The sequence below is a fragment of the Salvia hispanica genome, chromosome 5 (assembly GCF_023119035.1).
Source record: "Salvia hispanica cultivar TCC Black 2014 chromosome 5, UniMelb_Shisp_WGS_1.0, whole genome shotgun sequence".
Taxonomy (NCBI): domain Eukaryota; kingdom Viridiplantae; phylum Streptophyta; class Magnoliopsida; order Lamiales; family Lamiaceae; genus Salvia; species Salvia hispanica.
This window is the reverse complement of record NC_062969.1, coordinates 32100456-32118676: the sequence shown is the minus strand read 5'-3', so window position 1 is coordinate 32118676 and position 18221 is coordinate 32100456. Positions and strand designations below refer to the sequence as shown.

At 36.4% G+C, this 18221-nt stretch overlaps 3 protein-coding genes, 1 long non-coding RNA gene and 1 other non-coding gene across 7 annotated transcripts; 1 reads left to right on the top strand and 4 right to left on the bottom strand.

The window, feature by feature from the left end:
• Positions 1-864: 864 nt before the first annotated feature.
• Positions 865-5079, bottom strand: LOC125189856 (carotenoid cleavage dioxygenase 8 homolog B, chloroplastic-like). Its single transcript, XM_048087085.1, has 6 exons — positions 4867-5079; positions 1828-2394; positions 1554-1747; positions 1268-1457; positions 1080-1182; positions 865-1010 (listed from the first exon to the last, which is right to left on the bottom strand). The coding sequence occupies exons 1-6, from the start codon at positions 5077-5079 to the stop codon at positions 865-867; spliced, it is 1413 nt and encodes a 470-aa protein (XP_047943042.1).
• A 901-nt stretch (positions 5080-5980) lies between these two features.
• LOC125189855 lies at positions 5981-6526 on the bottom strand. The gene has a single exon (XM_048087082.1). The coding sequence runs from the start codon at positions 6524-6526 to the stop codon at positions 5981-5983; it is 546 nt and encodes a 181-aa protein (XP_047943039.1).
• A 744-nt stretch (positions 6527-7270) lies between these two features.
• TRNAH-GUG lies at positions 7271-7345 on the top strand. The gene has a single exon. It is a non-coding gene; the product is annotated as a tRNA-His (tRNA).
• A 1112-nt stretch (positions 7346-8457) lies between these two features.
• LOC125187458 lies at positions 8458-11508 on the bottom strand. Of its 3 annotated transcripts, none has more exons than XM_048084056.1 (7): positions 11179-11508; positions 11015-11134; positions 9869-10768; positions 9644-9706; positions 9359-9552; positions 8745-8848; positions 8458-8657 (listed from the first exon to the last, which is right to left on the bottom strand). In XM_048084056.1, exons 2-7 carry the CDS (start codon positions 11046-11048, stop codon positions 8546-8548), a joined length of 1407 nt encoding a protein of 468 aa, XP_047940013.1. In that variant the 5' UTR covers positions 11049-11134; positions 11179-11508; the 3' UTR covers positions 8458-8545. The 3 variants fall into 3 exon arrangements, with proteins under 3 accessions (XP_047940013.1, XP_047940011.1, XP_047940012.1); XM_048084054.1 differs by having other exon boundaries at positions 11015-11105; XM_048084055.1 differs by having other exon boundaries at positions 9869-10759; positions 11015-11105.
• A 2205-nt stretch (positions 11509-13713) lies between these two features.
• Positions 13714-14734, bottom strand: LOC125186154. Its single transcript, XR_007170367.1, has 2 exons — positions 14531-14734; positions 13714-13946 (listed from the first exon to the last, which is right to left on the bottom strand). It is a non-coding gene; the product is annotated as an uncharacterized LOC125186154 (long non-coding RNA).
• Between the last annotated feature and the right edge of the window lie 3487 nt (positions 14735-18221).

Genomic DNA, 18221 nt, shown 5'->3' with positions numbered 1-18221 from the left:
TTACATTAAAAAGTCAATATACTTATATATTACACGCCTATTCTAATATTTTGTGATTATAATTTTCATATTTAATAGTAGTAATATAATCTCCCTTTCTATAATTAATAAATGTCTATTTTGTGCAATTATTTTTATTGAATTGGTGTTTAATTAATGTGGCATATGTACCATTTCTTTATTTCCAATTGTCAATGATTTATTAGTGAGGTATACCAATTCACTATACTAACTTGGTATTGATGTACTATGGAATTTTTACTTGCTGAAAAACATGTTGTAGCAGATTTTGGGGCTGGTTTTGTGTCGTTCATTTAATTGTTCTAATCAACATGTCACGCAGATTGGAAATATAATAAAACTCAATAAATAATATATCTAAAAATAACATTACTCCGATGTAGTGTTGCAATTTTCCGTTTGGTAATTCCTAAACAGAAAGAACAGTTTTAACTTCTAACATTTCACTAAATAAAAATGTCTCTAAAAGATGTGGCATAAACAAAACATTTTCATTTTAACTAATTGAAAATAGGGTGTTTTTTTCCCAAAAATCATACACTTTCCGCATTTTCTGGTCTTTCCCGTCAACTTTAAACGTGGTATATAATATCGTCTAAGAAATATAACCATAAGTATTATCATCGATATATTACTAATAGTATAAAGTTTATAATAAATTACTGGACTTATTCAATACAATCAAATTAGAAATGACACAGAATCAATGCAAATGACAAAACTCAAGATTCTTTTTCATATTTCAGATATAATGGAGGAAAAACAATTTCACAATATACATAATTAATAGCATGGTCTGCTACAATATTGTGAAATCCAAATACTAGTAGATTAGGTAAATGATCAATTCTTGGGAACCCAGCATCCATGCAGCCCATAAGGAAGACCATAGGGAAATTTAGCTCTAGCAATCTCTTCAAAAGTAGTTCCATCTAACACCAAGGCAAATCCATCACCATTCTTCTGACTAACCATTGAGATCACAACACCTGCAATCGTACATATGTTATTAGTATACAACAATGAGATTGCATTCTCATAAAAAAGAGAAAACTAACCATCATCTTCCTCAGTGGCACCCGGCTTAGCAACGAAGAAGGGCTCGGATGGGATAGAGCCTTCCTCACACCAGCTCTTAGCCTTCTTGTCCACTAAATCAAGCTACATACATGAAGAAAACAAAATTATGTTAAACAAAAGTGAAGTGTTATGGGAAATTAGGATAAATTAATTAATGAATGAATACCTTAGTAATGGTATTTGGGAAGTTGCAAGGCCTTTTTGCACCAGTTGCATATGCATAGCGATATTTCTTCCCCAAAAAGTTAGGGTTAATGCTACACATATCCATGCCTCTCCCATGCTCATTTGGATCCAATGCTGCCTCTAATGTCCCATTAGGGCTCCCATCAATTGGAATCCTAAATCTCCCAACCCTTCATATACAACACATTTTAATGTAGTAGTTAGTACTCCATAAAACAACAAATTAATTAAAGAATTAAATAGATATAAAAAGATATTAATCAGACTTTGCACCAGGGAACACATCTTGGCTGTGTAACGAGCGAAGATTATGGAGTGAAAGGTTTGGAAGAATGGCAGGATCAGCATTATGTTCACAACAATCAGCAATAACAGCCGTCACTCTTCCATCTTCATCTGTCTCTTCGTAAGCATTGATGAAAAGAAACGTCACAAACGGAGGAACCTCCACACTCGCCACCTTATAATTAATTAAACAAGAAAACATTAATTACTATTTTTAATAAATAAAAAAGGAAAAATTTATTAAAAAAAGCTTACAGTCTTGCCAGTAGCTTTGCACATAACATGCATGTAGGCTTTGGAGTCAGGGAGCCATTGAAACTTATACAATTCTGTGGGCTCAGCCTTTAGCAAATTCTGTGGACAATACCTAAGTGGCATCTCCGGGACCACCACATAGTTCTCGGTGACCGGGAAGGAATGGACCCAACCAGGGGATGGCCTGCCCCGACAATTGACACGCCCCATGAGTTTCCTCTCATTGGTGCCAGGGTTCATCCTGACGACTTGGTGGCCTGGGTTGATTAGGTCGGGTAACAAAGTAATATACTCGGTATCAGTGACAATTGGGTGGGCCGCTTGGATGAGGCCCCCCAAATTGTCAGTGTATTCGAACTTCCCCAACGTGTCTAACGTGTCAGGGTCGATGAGAATAGAGCCTTTTTGGGTCTCGGTCAAGCATAGGACTCGCCCATCGCCTAGCTTAACGACACTGGTCATGGTATTGTCGGTAAGCGAAGCCCCCGAAAATAGCTTAGCTAGGTCGCCCATGTAGTCTAAGAAATTGTCGCTTTTGGGCCCATTATCGGAGAATTCATGACTTAGCTAGGTCGCCCTTGAAAAAATATCATATTAAAAATATTACTACTAGAATTAATGACTTACTATTAAATTAATTGTTGCGTAGGGGGAATTGTTTGAGGGGTTATTATGGTGTATTAATTTTTTGTCGTACTGGAACTTGTATTATTCATCATCTCCAAATAATATTCAACCTTCACGTGACACTATATGTCGCCTCTTTCTAGACAAAAGAAATACTAAGTCAAAAGGTTACAAGAAAAAGAGAAACAAGAAGAAAAATAGGAATTCGAAAATTGATTTTTAACCCATTATAATTAGGTATATAAACGTTAATAAGACTGAAAGAGTCATTCATATAGTATATATATAATATTCCATATACTTGTATATAGTTTTACCAAGATTTGTTTCTCAATTTAATATGATAGAGCTAATAAAAATTCTCAAATGAAAAATTCAGGATATAACATGAGTGCATTAGAATGATAAATCTAATTAGGGTGATAACCATAATAATCCTTCCGAAATTATTACTATCTCTGTCCCCCAAATTTTGACACAGTTAACATTTCGGTCCGTCCCTAAAAATTTGACACACTTCACTTTTACCATTTTTGGTAGTGGACCCTATATTCCACTAACTCATTCTTACTCACATTTTATTATAAAACTAATACTTTAAAAGTAGGACCCACATCCCATCAACTTTTTCATCTCACTTTCCATTACTTTCTTCAAACCCGTGCCGGGTCAAAGTATGTCAAAATTTAAGGGACGGAGCTAGTATTTTATAGACGAAATATATTATTTTCACTAAAATATCATTATATGCTGAATTTATATCATCTTGAAACTATCCTTTTACAAATAAAATATATCATTTTCGCTAAAATGTCATAGTATGCTGAATTTAAATCATCTTCAAACTATCATTCTATAAATAAAATATACTCCCTCCGTCCCCGATTAGGAGTCACACTTTGACCGGATACGGGTTTTAAGAAATGTAAAAGAAAAATTGGTTAAAAAAGTTTGTGGAATGTGGGACCTATTTTTTTATATTGATTTTATAATAAAATGTGAGTGAATTGAGTTAGTGGAATGTGGAACCTATTTACTATTTATAATAAAAATGAAGTGTGACTCTTAATTGGGAACGGGCCGAAATGGAAAAGTGTAAGGCTAAATCGGGGACAGAGTGAGTATCATTTTATACAAATAAAATATCATTTTATTAATTACTAGCATCTTTTTATACCGACCGAAAGTATCAATTTATTGTACATACGGAAAGGAATATCATTCTATATTTGACTATTTTGATTTATGTCATATTCAGGCTTAGATTATAATGAATGTTGTTGATGATACTAATAGATGTGCATCTTTTATCGAGAAAGTGTTCAACTTTTCAAAAAAAAAGTTGGTGATATTCAAGTCGGACCTAATAAGGTCTTTTCAATTTTGTGTGAAGAAAATTTAATGGGTTGTGCAGCTCATACTAGTTTTATATAATTTGTGGCACTTGTACAGTACTCCTCCGTTTTATAATAGTGGAGTCATTTTACCATTTTGGTTAGTTTTATAGTAGTGGAATTATTTTTTTTTTTAGTAAAAGTCAACACATTTCTTCTCACTTACTTTATTCTCTCTTTATTCTATCTCTATCTCTTTGCCTTTTTTCATTTCCTACTTTATTCTTCCTTTGCTTAACCCACTTAACACAATTTTTCTTAATCTCCGTGCAAAAAAGAAGTGTCTCTACTACCTAAAACGGAGGGAGTAGTATTTAATTTTTCTAAACAAATCATCAATATTTATCCCAAACGTAGTCATATTAATTTGAATGATTTATCCATGATATCCAATCAAAACGCTATCTGTAATTTTTTTTTTACTCCCTCCGTCCACCATTTAAAGTGTCATTTTGATTCGACACAGGTTTTAAGAAATTGTTTAACTTTGTAAATAAAAGTAAAGAGAGAAAGTGAGTGGAATGTGATACTCATTTAAAGCATTAGTTTTATATTGAATTGTGAGTATAAAAAGTTGGTAGAATGTGAGATCCACATACTAAAAGTGGAATAAAGCAAATAGTTTCTATAAATCGTTAACAAGCCAAAAAGGTTCTTTAAATCGTGGACGGAGGGAGTACATGTGAAAGGTTAAAGAATTAACTATATTACAAACCCATCATGATCCTAATAGCATCATTAACCCTGGCCCGAATCCAGGCCCCAAGTCCCCTCCACGTCATCATTTCCCTAATTTTCAGGGTCAGGCTACAACTCCCATAACCCTGCAGGCCTCATCCAGGCACCAACTATTAAATTGTACTATCCACAACTACAACCTATTTTACTCATAAAAATTGAAAACGTTGAGCAATCATATCACAGGAAATTCATAATTCATTCAAAAATTGAAAATTAAAAACATAGAAATTTAAAATAAAAAAAAAAACATTAAAACATAACATCAATGTTGAAAAACGTTGGCGCGCATCCAAATTTCTTCAATTAGATCCTCTTGGAGGCGAGTGTGTGCTTCTTCATCACCCATCTCAGTTGAACGGGCCACAACATTGCGCATGTCGAGAGAAACAACCTGCACTAGAGGGTCGTTTACAACGAATGAACTGGTGGTGCTCGAGCTTTCATCGGCGCACCATGTCGTGACGTTGTCTCCTTCTTCCTCAACGATCATGTTATGCATACATGATGTCGGCGATTGAATGACGTTTTCATCCACGGGCAGCTCCTTTCACTATACTCCACCGTGCTTGGAGGACTCTGAATGCACGCTCTACATCTTTCCGAGCCGCCTCTTGCTTTTGGGTGTCTTCGACGTTGTCTTCACGAACACGAGTCATCGTGGGTAGATCTCATCAGCCAGATAGTAGCCCATACTGTACTGACGGTGTTGGCCGTGAACTCTACGTTTGGCGTTCGCCTAACACATAAATCGTTGAATAGTAGAGATTCGTTCACACATTCAAGTCGTTGTTCGACCCAGCGATACTAAAGTAGGCATGTCAGATACACAATCTTTGATAGGCAACAACCTCCAACACGATCGTCGAATGTGATGTTAAAAATAATGGGATGAAATTCTCAAGCCGTGTACAGGCGGTACTCTAACTATTACAAGCTAAAGGAAACTAACAACAATAACAGTAATAAAAATTACAAAGAAAATAAAAATATAACAATCCAACAATAAGTCGAGTCGAGGGAAGCCATCTTTCTGCAAGACAAATTACGCCCCTGGTTAGTGCTCACGGAATGGCGTATTGCCCCCAAAGATAACACGACTTCCTCCTAGCGTGTAGAAACACCTCAAACCCGCTAGGCACATGCGAACTTGATAGAGCTCCGAGAATCGAGCTAGACAATGCTCTTATGATGCACACTATGAAGTATAGAACTAGAGAGAATAGAAAATGATTTCTTGATGTGTTTTCCATCTATATAAATCCATGCCCTATATAGGCTAGAGATGGAGACATGAAAGATCAATACATAAAGACACTACATAAAGATTTTGGGGGTTACACAAGATGAAAGGCCAAAGGACTTAGCCATATGAGAGGCCAAAAGTCTTGCCTTCACCACACGTTTTTTCCAACATATGAGCCCTTGTGCCCGCTAGTGTACTGTTCTCTCCATGTTGTTGGGCAATTCTTACACTGCCAGTGCAAACAGTTGATGCTGCCCAGCATCCCAGGGAAGTCGTGGACCTGCAGCTCGTGCATGTTCACCATCATCCGGGTGTCATCGGTCGTTGGCTTTCTCAAGTACGTATCCTTGAATGCTTCGACGACTGCCAGACATAATTTAGCTAGGCACTCTCGTCCAGTGTGATCGCTTACATGGAGATACTCGTCGAACATATCTGAAGTAGTTTCGTAAGAGAGTTGACATATGGCAGATGTGCATTTCTGCAAAGTCGATATACTTTGCCGGCCAACAGCATCGGTGGTTTGCTTGAAATAGGAGTCATGAGCTGCAATTGCGTTGATGATCCGCAGGAATAAAGGCTTCCGCATCCGGAACCGACGGTGGAACATCTGACCACTCCATCGAGGATCTCTAGAGAAATAATCGGTGAATAGCCGCAAATGAGCTTGTTCATGGTCTCGGTGGATATACATCGGAGTCCGACATTCCGTGGTACGCGGACGTGTTGTTCATTCCATGCTTGAATAGCAGCTTGGTAGCGAGCAACCACATTGTTTATTTCCTTTTGGATTCCATGCATCGCCTCCTCTAACATTCTTGCAATGTCAGCTTCGATTACTCTTTGATCAGGTCGAGGAGGCATTTTGACGGATGTATTTGAGTGATTTAATTTGAGAGGGAGATAAATGAAGTAGATTGGAAATGAAAATGGTGTGAAATTTAGATGTTATTTATAAGAAAATTTTGAATTTAAAAAAAAAACTTTCAAAATTGCGGCTTGGGTCCGGCCCGAACCCCCTCCAACAATGGGCCGGACGGCGACGCATCCCGTCCAGGGATTGTGTAACGCCGGTCTGGGCCGCAACCAGGCCCGGCCTTAGGCTGTTGTCTTGTCCCCAGGCGCGGCCCAGACATCCCCCCCTAATGCGCTAGGTTGCGGGCGGGTGCGGTCCGGCCTGCAGTTTTATTCATGTTCTTTGAGTTTTAAGAGGCTAATGGGATTTGTCGATCAAAACCAACTGTGATCACAATGTTAATCGATCTTGCACTTATTTCATTTAAAAATAATAACTATCTGTGTGTGTGTGTTACGTAGTTAGATTAGGTGAGTCATCCACTTCACTTTAATATAGAGACAGATTGTAAAGACTAAAGAGAACACAAACCCTCACCAGTTTTGCCTAAATTATATAATGGTAGAAACATTTACCAATAATGTGGCTGTAGTTTAGTGGTAAGAATTCCACGTTGTGGCCGTGGAGACCTGGGCTCGAATCCCAGCAGCAGCCACAAAATTGTTTTCTTAATTTATATTTTTGAGAAATAATTTGTTCATTTTTATTGGAATTTTTGGCAAATGTGACAATTTTAAAAGAATAAAACCTCGTTCTGGTGAGGTTGATATGAGATTTCATGTTATATAGAAAATCTCAAATTTTACTGAACAGTATAGTCTATACGAATTGAAATGAAGTGAAAATGTGATTCAGTGATTACACCGATTTCAACCTCTTCCAAAATGTCAGATCAAATGGTTGAATCGGCTTGTAACTCGGAACTTGGTTACAAGGAAATTATTTCTAACCAATTGCATAATTAAAATAATGATGGTGATAATTAAATACTCCATCCGTTCTATAGTAATGGAGGCAAAACTTTTTGGCACAGAGATTAAGAAAAATTGTGTTAGGTGAATTAAGTAAATAGAGAATAAAGTGGAAAATGAAAAAGGTAAAGAGATGAAGATAGAAAAAAGTAAGAGAAAGTAAAGTAGATGTGGAAAAATGTGTTGACTTTTACTAAAAAGGTAAATGACTCTATTACTATGGAACGGACAGAAATGGAAAAACGACCCTATTACTATGAACGGAGGGAGTACATCTCAAAAAAAGTGAAGATGGTGATTATATGATACTGTAAGTCATACCATTGTCTTTCTCGTGTAAATAAATTTCCATTCAAAACAGTTTTATACCCTCTCGGTGAGAGGTACCAACTAAATTGAATTGTATTTTGTTTGGATTATCTCAACTAAATTGAATCATTTCCTTTTTGTTACACAACAAAACATTCAATCTCTCTTATTTTATTCCATCACGTACTTTAATCTCATTATTTTTCCTATTTTATTCCCCACTTTCACTTTTCAATGCAATTTCTTAATTTCCATGCCCAAAAATAGACTCATCTTAATTGGGACGGAGAAACTACAACATGCTCTTGAATATTTTGAGGTATGCAAGATTGAATCTGGGTTTTACCTGAAGATAAAATTGAGTAATGGGAGAAATAGCTGTGAATTAACATTATTGTAGGCTATTTGTTGTTGTTAACACCTCATTTGACAATCCTAGTAAACATGAATGAAAATTTTAGAAATTGCAGATTAGTATGGTAGTAATGCTAAAAGAAATTCAACAGGACTGCATATAACATATTTATCCAAGTCCAGTCAAGAATATATCAATGTCAGTTAGCAAGCTCATGAGTAACTAGCAACAAGGCAAGTTTTCTCTTGACAACACGAAGTTGCAAGTCGAATATATCGAAGCAGCAGCAGCCCTTACAGCTAAATCCTTCTCCGAATCTTCCGCTGCTCCCGATCTGCATTTTCAACAGTTTAGCTAATAACTGCTTCTGGCTTTGATTTAACATGAAAGATATCATTGCCGGTCACACAGATATTCTTACCTGCTGTGAGGAAGTGCCTGCTCCGAAGGGTGATGCGAACCATTTGCGCTGAGACCAATTTCACAATGTGACTGCATTTCCTTCACTTGGTTCAGCCAATTCTCCTGATAATATATTCGAAGAGATAAGAGATCATATTCATATATAGCTCTTATGACGAGGATATAAGACAGTAACTTTATACATGAAAGATTAAAAGCCGTGCATTTGTGAAGAACACGATCGATCCAAAGAAATAAAGCCATGATTCAGATCACACATGCTGGGTGGTCTAGAGGTGGCCAAATAGTCTATCAAAGAATTTAAAACTCTCGAAAAAATAGGGGAAAAAAATAAGAAATGCATCAACGAACGGGAGGACATCAAAATTAGGAGGAAAATAACTATAATTCACCAAATAATGATAGCATAATATAAGTGCAGAGAAGGACCCACGATAACTAGGCAACATTCAAATATACATCCAATCAAACAGAGCGACAAATATGTCAAATCACCGAAATACAAAGAACTAATAGCTTAGACATGATAGCCGGTAAAGTTGGGAATGCCTGAAGCAGTTGCAAATACAGATCCCAAACATGGATTATTCTAGTACATATAAGAAACCTCACCAGATGGCGCTCTTCTTCGGAAAGTGCTTTATCCATTTGCCCAAAGAGAGTGCTCCATCTATCAGAGTGAGCATCAGCAGTAGAATTAATCATTTGTAAATCATTTTCTTGGTCAGACAAAAACTCTCTGGATATTAGGAGGGGTAATTCCGTGGTAATAACTGCACGAACTCTTTTTTTACTTCGTCTTAATGCTGCATGGAGAGACCAATCTCGATTAGAAAATATATCTAAAGCCTAAACAGCCACTATGAAACTTAATTTTATTGAAAAGAAAAACCCTGCCTGCAAGACGCCCTCTTATATCTTGATGTAGAAGTTCCAACCATTGTGAAGCTATATTGGCAGCTGAAAACGAAACAAAATCAACATAAGCTATAGAGCTTTCTGTATTTTGCTAAAATAGTTAAGACTGAATGTGTAACGCAAGCTCGTGCTAAAAGCATCACCTCCTTGAGCCTCGAAACTAACATGTCTCAAACCACAAAAAGAAGAACACAAGTAAGCAACCTTTTAGAGAAAGCGAAGTAACACTGCTAATGTTTGCAGATTCATCACTTGACAAGCAACTGGCATTCTCCATGCCAATTGCTACGGATGATGTTCTTGCGTACCCCATATGTGATTCACCGTCGCCTCTTGTGATCCCCGTATTTGGATATAAAGATTTCGAGAAGAATGCATAATCACTCATCTGCCTTCTTCCTAGTAAAGCATCCCCATGATCAAGCCCAGCGATCTGTTTTCCAAAACCACGCACATCTATAGCTTCTCTTCTATCAGAGAGTTCATGTGCACCAGTCTTGATCTGATTATGTCTCTTGCTTCCTGAAATTAGACTTTCGTCCTTTTCTGATCTCACTAATGCCTCTATAATAGAGTGAACCTGTTTACTGTTTCTCACATGGTTAATGATCCCAGGATTAAGCCCATTAAGCAAACCACTTGGTGCAGCAACTCTAGCAAATCTATCAACCTGTTCTTTCATTGCACGTTCAATTTTCTTCTTCATTACATCGTTGCTAGATTTCTTCCTTCCACGCGTCTTTGACAGGGTACCCGGTGGAGCCCCATAAGGTGCAGACAAGTAATTATTTTGCTTCAAGCCCTTCCAGACTCTCATTGGATCCTTTGTATCCAATGGGCCTACTGAACTGACACAGTCCGAGTCCTCCCTCGACCTCAAATGCTTGTTCATTTTACAAGGATAGATGGACTCATTGATAGAACTCGAAACATCTGCAGCATTTAGGTCCAAATCAAACCCTCTAGCCTTAGTTAGGACATCTTCCTTCTCAGACGCAGGAAGGTTGTTTGATTCATCAACACGTGCTGGATCATCGCCAGTAACCACATAACTGGTGGAGCCAACACGAACATTCAGATCAAGCTCTCTGGAATCTGGAATTGCTGAATTGATCAATTTCATGTTTTAGTTTTAATTTAATCCAACAAATGGCAAAGAGTTCAATAGATGCTAGTACATACAACAGAACAGAACGAAACATATTGTTCACTTAAATCAACACAAACAAACAAAAGAGGGGAAGTAATTGATTTTATCGAATGTAAAAGGTTAATCATAATCAGTAATACAATATCCAAATCCAAATAAAACAGTAAAATTAGTTGAAGAAAATACAACAACAAATATACCTTCGGCTCGAAAAACTGGTTCAAGATCGCCCATTTTAACACTCTTTTGAGAAGTTTCGGATGTTTCTTGAATTTCAACGCTACCCCTTTTCTGTTCCAATCAAATCAAAACCAAAAGCTCTATTAAAACAAATATCAATTTCGAAGATAAAGAAAAATCCAACCTTTGATTCAGATCTGTGGTTTGGAGACTGATTCTGAACCCAATCCTCACCATCCATGAAATGCTTAACTTTTTTGGAAAAGATCTGTCAGTTTAATTGCAAGATTTTGATAGACGCCTCTTTTTGAGAAAAACCTCAAATTGAAACTGAAAGGTTTCAGCTTTAATCAGCCGGACAAGGGAAATGACTGCAAAATTGGAAAAAGGAATGAGAGAAAAAGAAGGCTATGGATGGATTAAAGATTTGTTGATTAAGGTATGTGAGTGGAAAATTTGAAAATAAGTCAACAGGGTTACGACTGTATCTCTTCGTCTGTATTGGATTTGAATTGCAGAGGAAGCGCGCTGAGAAAACAAAAAGAAGCGCTTTGCAGACTGCACTTGAATCTAATTGATTAATTACGATTTTTTGTTTTATTTGTTTTTCTAAATAAACACTAAGAAAATACTCCAATTTTCAAAACATAGATTTGTTTCGTGTTAAAATTAGACCAAATTTAAAAATGAAAAGTTTTTAATAATATATTAATGTGGATATCATAATCCATAAACACCACTTCTACTATCTTTTTCCTCTCTCTTACTATTTTTTCTATCTTTTTTTATTTTACCAATTGCACATTAAAATGTGTATCATTTACAAGTTTGTCTATATTTTAGAACGGATGTATTATTCACTAGTATAGACATATCATATATTCATATGGAACTATGAGCAGGTGTGTCCAATAAATTGTTTTTAACGGCTCGACAATGGCATTTATACACTTACCGTGTACTCCTTCCGTCCCATAAAAAGATGTCACGCTCTCCTTTTTAGTTGTCCCATTAAAGACGTCACAATTTCATTTTCAGAAAAAGTTCTCTCTCACAATAAAATAAATATTATATTTTTCTTTTTCCACCCAACACACAAAACAAAACCTCATATAACATGTCGTTCCACAAGTGTAACATCTTTTGTGGGACGAGGGGAATATTAATGATAAAAAAATTTAAATGTTTTTAAGAGCTAGATTTAGCTCGTTTTGAATGTCATACATGCAAAATATATCTTTAATTGCTTATTTTATACTTCCTCTATCCTATTAAAAATGAAATGTTTTCCTTTTTAGATTGTCTCATTAAAAATGAAACGTTTCCTAAAATGGAAACATCTCTATCTCTACTTTTTCATCTCTCTTACCTTACTCTCTCTTCATTAACTCACAAAACAACACTACATAAAAATCCATGCTCATTCTCAAATGTTGCATATTTAATAGGACGGGGGGAGTACAAATTGGTATTTTGACATCGTTTGTGAGAAAATGTAAAATAGAATTAGGAAACGATGCCGAAATTGAAAATCAAAGGAAACAGGCTTAAGTTAACAGCTGCCGAACGAGTCAGTGATCGACAGAGATCCAACGATCCGTTAGCTGTCCCCTCGAGTTCGATGGCAATAGTCTAAAAGTTGATTTTTGTAATAATCTTTGCTTTGAGATTTTAGGCATTCTTTTAGCCAATTTTTCTCCACCTTAACAAAGAGCTTACATTACAATAAAAATAAAAGACCTTTTTTAATCAAATTAAGTAGATAGTGATTTAAATTTGGAGAAAGACATTGCATGAGGCATGATTTGAGAGCATATTCGTTAGCATAGAAGTTAAAATTGATTTACGGTAGTTAAGTTGATACTATTAGTCTTTTGAGATACGATACTCTTGTTTATTATTTGTTCACTAGTCCCGTACACTTATGAGTATTACTCGTGTTAAAATAAGTTGAATCAAACATATTTACCCTAGGGTTTGTAACATAGAGATCTATGTTGACTTTGTTTATTAATTTTATCGACATTAACGAGAGGGTGAGATTTTGGAAACTAATCCCATTTTTTTGGGGATTTCTATATTGTTATCTTTTATTGGCATCAGCCATTTCAATAAAAGAACTCCATAATTCATACTACTTCGTGTTCGCATTAATAGTCACATTTATTATTTTGCACTTGTTTTATAAAAATAATAATAAATAACTAAAATGTAGAAATAGTAAAGTAAGAGAGATAATAATATAGAGAAGACTTCACTTTTTTTTTTGTTACAAGAGGAGAGCCAAAGCTCTAGGGATACAAATGCTTAGGCAGCAACAGATCATGAGACGGGCTCACCTATCTTATTTAGCTGAAGTAGATGGCCGACGTCTCCTGGAGGATCGTTTAGCAGTCGAAAGATCCGTGCATCTTCAAACCCCAGTTAGCTATAAATCAAGTCTGCCACCCGGTTTGCTTCGCGATAGGCATGCTTAACCTCTACATGCCACTCTTTATCAATCAAAGCCCAAATGTGTCTAACAATGTTATAGTTGCAACCTTCATTTCTCTTTTAGTTAACCATGAGCACTACGGTTATATTGTCACATTCCACAACAACATTTTGAAGTTTGTATTCTCATGCAAGCTTTAAGCCATCGTGTCAAACCTCAACTCTTATGACGTATGCACTTACTATAAATAAATTCAAACTTTAAAACAAATAACCACATTTCGAGTACATAAAGCGCACATATTATATAGTTTCAAAACCCCTATTGATCAAGTACATATTTTAAACTTTCTAAACTGTAGTAGGACCTTCTCACCACTCTATAGAATATACATTTATCTACATGCAAAACTGATGAGGAGGAGGAGAAGGTTGTCAAAACGCGTCAGCCGCCGAACCTGATAACACGTGCAGTTCCTACGACCAACGTCAACCAAAAACTTCACTAATCTCTTATTCCTGAAAAATATTAGTGGTTTATATGAGCCACAACTCAGTATATATAAACCATACCTTTAATTTCACATCACGAAAATCAAACATATTCTCTAGCCAAAATATTTAACAATAAACAACATATATTAAAAATAATTCATATAAATATGCATTATGCCACTTTGCGCAGTTTATTATTCTGTGACAAATCAAGTCTGGTATCTGCCCGGGATTCCTCTATGACCCGAAGGTCCCTCTGTAATTGGACTCATAGGTCCCTCTGTATTCGACCCGAAGGTCCCTCTGTATTCGACTCATAGGTCCCTCTGTATTTGGACTCATAGGTCCCTCTAAAATTTCAGATCCAGTGCAAGGCTGTCACAGATCCTTTTTAATCACATGATTCATGTACTTTCAAAACCACATGTAACATATATCAATGTCATCAACTACATATCTATATTATATTCAATCAAATAATTCCAACATAATATATAAAACATATCCATGTAAATTTCACACCATATACTTCAATTACTCAATCAAATTCAACAATTAGCAATCACTCAAATATCACATATAAAATTAAAAGTGTGATTTATACACACCTGATAAATAATTGAACTAAATTCTGATTCTGGTTTTGCGATCCACAATTCTTATTTCCTTTCTTCTTCTAATTTTCCTCTACTAACTATGCATCATTCTGTTTCCCTTTCTCTTTTTATTTTTTTCTTTGCTCACTGACTATACGTGTGATTATATAAGTAGGCAAAAGTGGTTATTGAAAAGTAATAACTTAAAGCTACTGATAATAATTATAAATATTAAAATAAATAGCAACATGCAAATTATAGTCCATTTATTTGACATTTGTCCTATAAGATTAGTGGCACTATTACTTAGTAGCCACGTACATACTAACACATTTTATTTCAAGCAATGTTACAACTAATGCAAGTTTCGGGTTAGGGATGTCACAACTCTTCCCCTCTTTAAGAATTTTGTCCACAAAATTCATTTCTTTCTAAGTTGACATAGTCAATGAAATTGCTAACCCGTAAACAGATGTGGATAGTTCTTTCTCATCTTTTCCTCTGTCTCCCAAGTCGCTTCTTCAACTCCGTGATTTTTCCAAATAATTTTCACCATTGGGATATCTTTTCTTCGTAGTTGTTTTATTTGGCAGTCTACTATGTTGACACGTTCTTCTATATAACTTAAATTTTCACAAATCTGTATCTCAGGATCTTTTAGAACATGTGAAGGATCAGATCGATAACGTCGAAGCATACTGACGTGAAAAACATTATGAATCTGTGCTAATTCCGGAGGTAGTGCTAACCTATACGCCAATGGTCCAACTCTTTCGACAATATCATACGGCCCAATGTAACGAGGACTCAACTTACCTTTTTGTCCGAAACGCATAACTCCTTTCCATGGTGAAACTCGCAGAAACACTTTATCTCCCACTTTATATTCCATCTCTTTCCGATGCTTATCATAATAACTCTTCTGTCTGTCTTGTGTTGCCTTCAACCTACTTTTAATGACGTCAATCTTGGAAATAGTTTCTTGAACAATCTCTGGTCCTTCTATAATCTCCAAGCCTTCCTTGTCCCAATATACTGGACTTCTACATTTTCTGCCATATAATGCTTCATATGGTGCCATTCCAATACTGCTGTGAAATTGATTATTATACGCAAACTCCATCAGTGGAATATACTTATCCCATGAGCCCTGAAATTCAATAACACACGCACGAAGCATTTCTTCCAACGTCTGTATAGTTCTCTCTGACTGACCATCTGTTTGAGGATGAAAAGCAGTACTAAAATGTAGGCGAGTTCCCATAGCTGTCTGAAAACTTTCCCAAAATCGAGAAGTAAATCGTGGATCTCTATCAGACACAATAGATACTGGAATACCATGCAAGCGTACCACTTCCTTCACATACATTTCAGCTAACTGATCTAACGAACAACCCCATCGTATAGGCAAGAAGTGTGCTGATTTAGTTAGTCTATCCACAATCATCCAAATAGCATCATTTCCTTTTTGTGTTCTCGGTAACCCTGTAACAAAATCCATCGTAATGCGTTCCCATTTCCATACCGGAATCGTTAAAGGTTTCAACAAACCTGCGGGTGCTTGATGTTCTGCTTTAACCTGTTGGCACGTTAAACACTTTGAAACAAACTCTGCCACCTCCTTTTTCATCCTTGGCCACCAATAATGTTGCCTCATAGTATGATACATTTTTGTCGTTCCTGGATGCATTGCATAAGGTGCATTATGTGCCTCATCTAGAATTTCTCGGCGAAGATTATCAACATCTGGTACGCATAGTCTACTACCAAACATCAAAGTATCATCTTGTAGAGTAAACGGTGTATCTTTACCTTGTCGTACTCCATCAATGATCTCCACAAATTTTTCATCCTTTGGTTGAGCATCTTGAATTCGTTGTCTCAATACTGGGCGAATTTCTAGAGTAGCTATCAAACCTTCACTAATGTCTAGCTGTAATCTTGCATTCAAATTTCGAAGAGCAACCAACTCTGATAATGGTGTTACCTGCATATGTGCTATCATACTACTTGACTTTCGACTCAACGCATCTGCAACAACATTCGCCTTCCCAGGATGGTATTCAATGGTACAATCATAATCTTTAAGCAACTCCATCCACCGTCTTTGTCTCATATTCAACTCCTTCTGACTCATCAAATATTTCAAACTTTTATGATCGGTAAAAATTCGAAATGTTTCTCCATAAAGATAATGACGCCAAATCTTCAAGGCAAAAACAACAGCAGCCAACTCTAGATCGTGAACAGGATAAGAAACTTCATGTACTCGTAGTTGTCGCGAGGCATAAGCGATTACCTTTCCATTTTGCATTAAAACACAACCGAGTCCCTGTTGAGAAGCGTCACTATAAACAACAAATCCCCCTGTACCTGTGGGAATAGTTAATATAGGTGCCGTAGTCAATCGATGCTTCAACTCATCAAAACTCTTCTGACATTCTTCATTCCATGTGAAAGGAGCATTCTTTCGTAACAACTTTGTCATTGGTCCTGCAATAATTGAGAATCCTTCCACAAAACGTCTGTAATATCCAGCCATACCTAGGAAACTTCGAACCTCTGTGACAGTAGTTGGCACTTTCCAGTTCACGACTGCTTCAATCTTTCGAGGATCCACTTCTATTCCTCGTCCTGACACCACGTGTCCTAAGAATACCACATGATCTAGCCAAAACTCGCATTTACTCAACTTTGCATACAGTTGTTTATCTCGCAGAACTTGTAGTACTAATTGCAAGTGATTGACATGATCCTCCTTACTTCGCGAGTAAACCAATATATCATCGATAAAAACAATCACAAACTGATCCAGAAATGGTTGAAATACTTTGTTCATTAGTGCCATAAAAGCTGCAGGTGCATTTGTCAGTCCGAAAGGCATCACCAAAAATTCATAATGGCCATATCGTGTCCGAAAAGCTGTCTTTGGAATATCCTCTTTAGCTATCTTCAGCTGATGGTATCCTGATCGAAGATCTATCTTTGAAAACACTTGTGCACCCTGAAGTTGATCAAACAAATCTTCTATTCTCGGCAATGGATATTTATTCTTCACCGTCACTTGATTCAACTTTCGATAGTCTATACAAAGTCGCAATGTGCCATCTTTCTTCTTCACAAATAATACTGGTGCTCCCCAAGGTGAAACACTAGGTCGTACAAATCCCTTATCTAACAATTCTTGTAATTGTTTCTTCAACTCTTGCAACTCCAATAAAGACATCCGATAAGGAGGAATCGAAATAGATGCAGTACCAGGTAGCAACTCAATAGTAAACTCTGTCTCTCGATCAGGTGGCAATCCAGGTAAATCTTCAGGAAAAACATCAGGAAAATCTTTAACAACAGGAATATCTTTCACATTATCAAGAACTGTAGCACACTCTATAACATGAGCAAGGTATGCCTCACATCCACCTCGTATTAATCGAAAAGCCGATGTAGCTGAAATAAGACAAGTTGGAACAATTTGTCGATTGCCGTAGAATATCACACGATCTCGTCCTGAAGATTCTATCATCACTTCTTTAGCATAACAGTCAACCTTAGCCCGGTGGCGCGACAACCAATCCATACCCAGTATAATATCAAACTCATGTATAAACAAGGGAATCAAATCTGCTAGCAGTTCTACTGAATTTACTTTTACACACAATCTCGATAAACTGTATATACTGAAATAACTTCACCCAAAGGTGTG

What these genes read in the sequence shown, in the direction of transcription:
- LOC125187458 (XM_048084054.1), bottom strand. Translation starts at nt 11,235, where the DNA reads ATGGATGGTGAGGATTGGGTTCAGAATCAGTCTCCAAACCACAGATCT. An exon ending in ACCACAGATCTGAATCAAAG is followed by an intron (nt 11,106 to 11,178) that starts GTTGGATTTTTC and finishes TGATTGGAACAG; the next exon opens with AAAAGGGGTAGCGTTGAAAT. An exon ending in ACCAGTTTTTCGAGCCGAAG is followed by an intron (nt 10,769 to 11,014) that starts GTATATTTGTTG and finishes TGATCAATTCAG; the next exon opens with CAATTCCAGATTCCAGAGAG.
- LOC125189856 (XM_048087085.1), bottom strand. Translation starts at nt 5,079, where the DNA reads ATGATCGTTGAGGAAGAAGGAGACAACGTCACGACATGGTGCGCCGAT. An exon ending in GCAAAGCTACTGGCAAGACT is followed by an intron (nt 1,748 to 1,827) that starts GTAAGCTTTTTT and finishes ATTAATTATAAG; the next exon opens with GTGGCGAGTGTGGAGGTTCC. An exon ending in TGCCACTGAGGAAGATGATG is followed by an intron (nt 1,011 to 1,079) that starts GTTAGTTTTCTC and finishes GTACGATTGCAG; the next exon opens with GTGTTGTGATCTCAATGGTT.
- LOC125189855 (XM_048087082.1), bottom strand. Translation starts at nt 6,526, where the DNA reads ATGTATATCCACCGAGACCATGAACAAGCTCATTTGCGGCTATTCACC.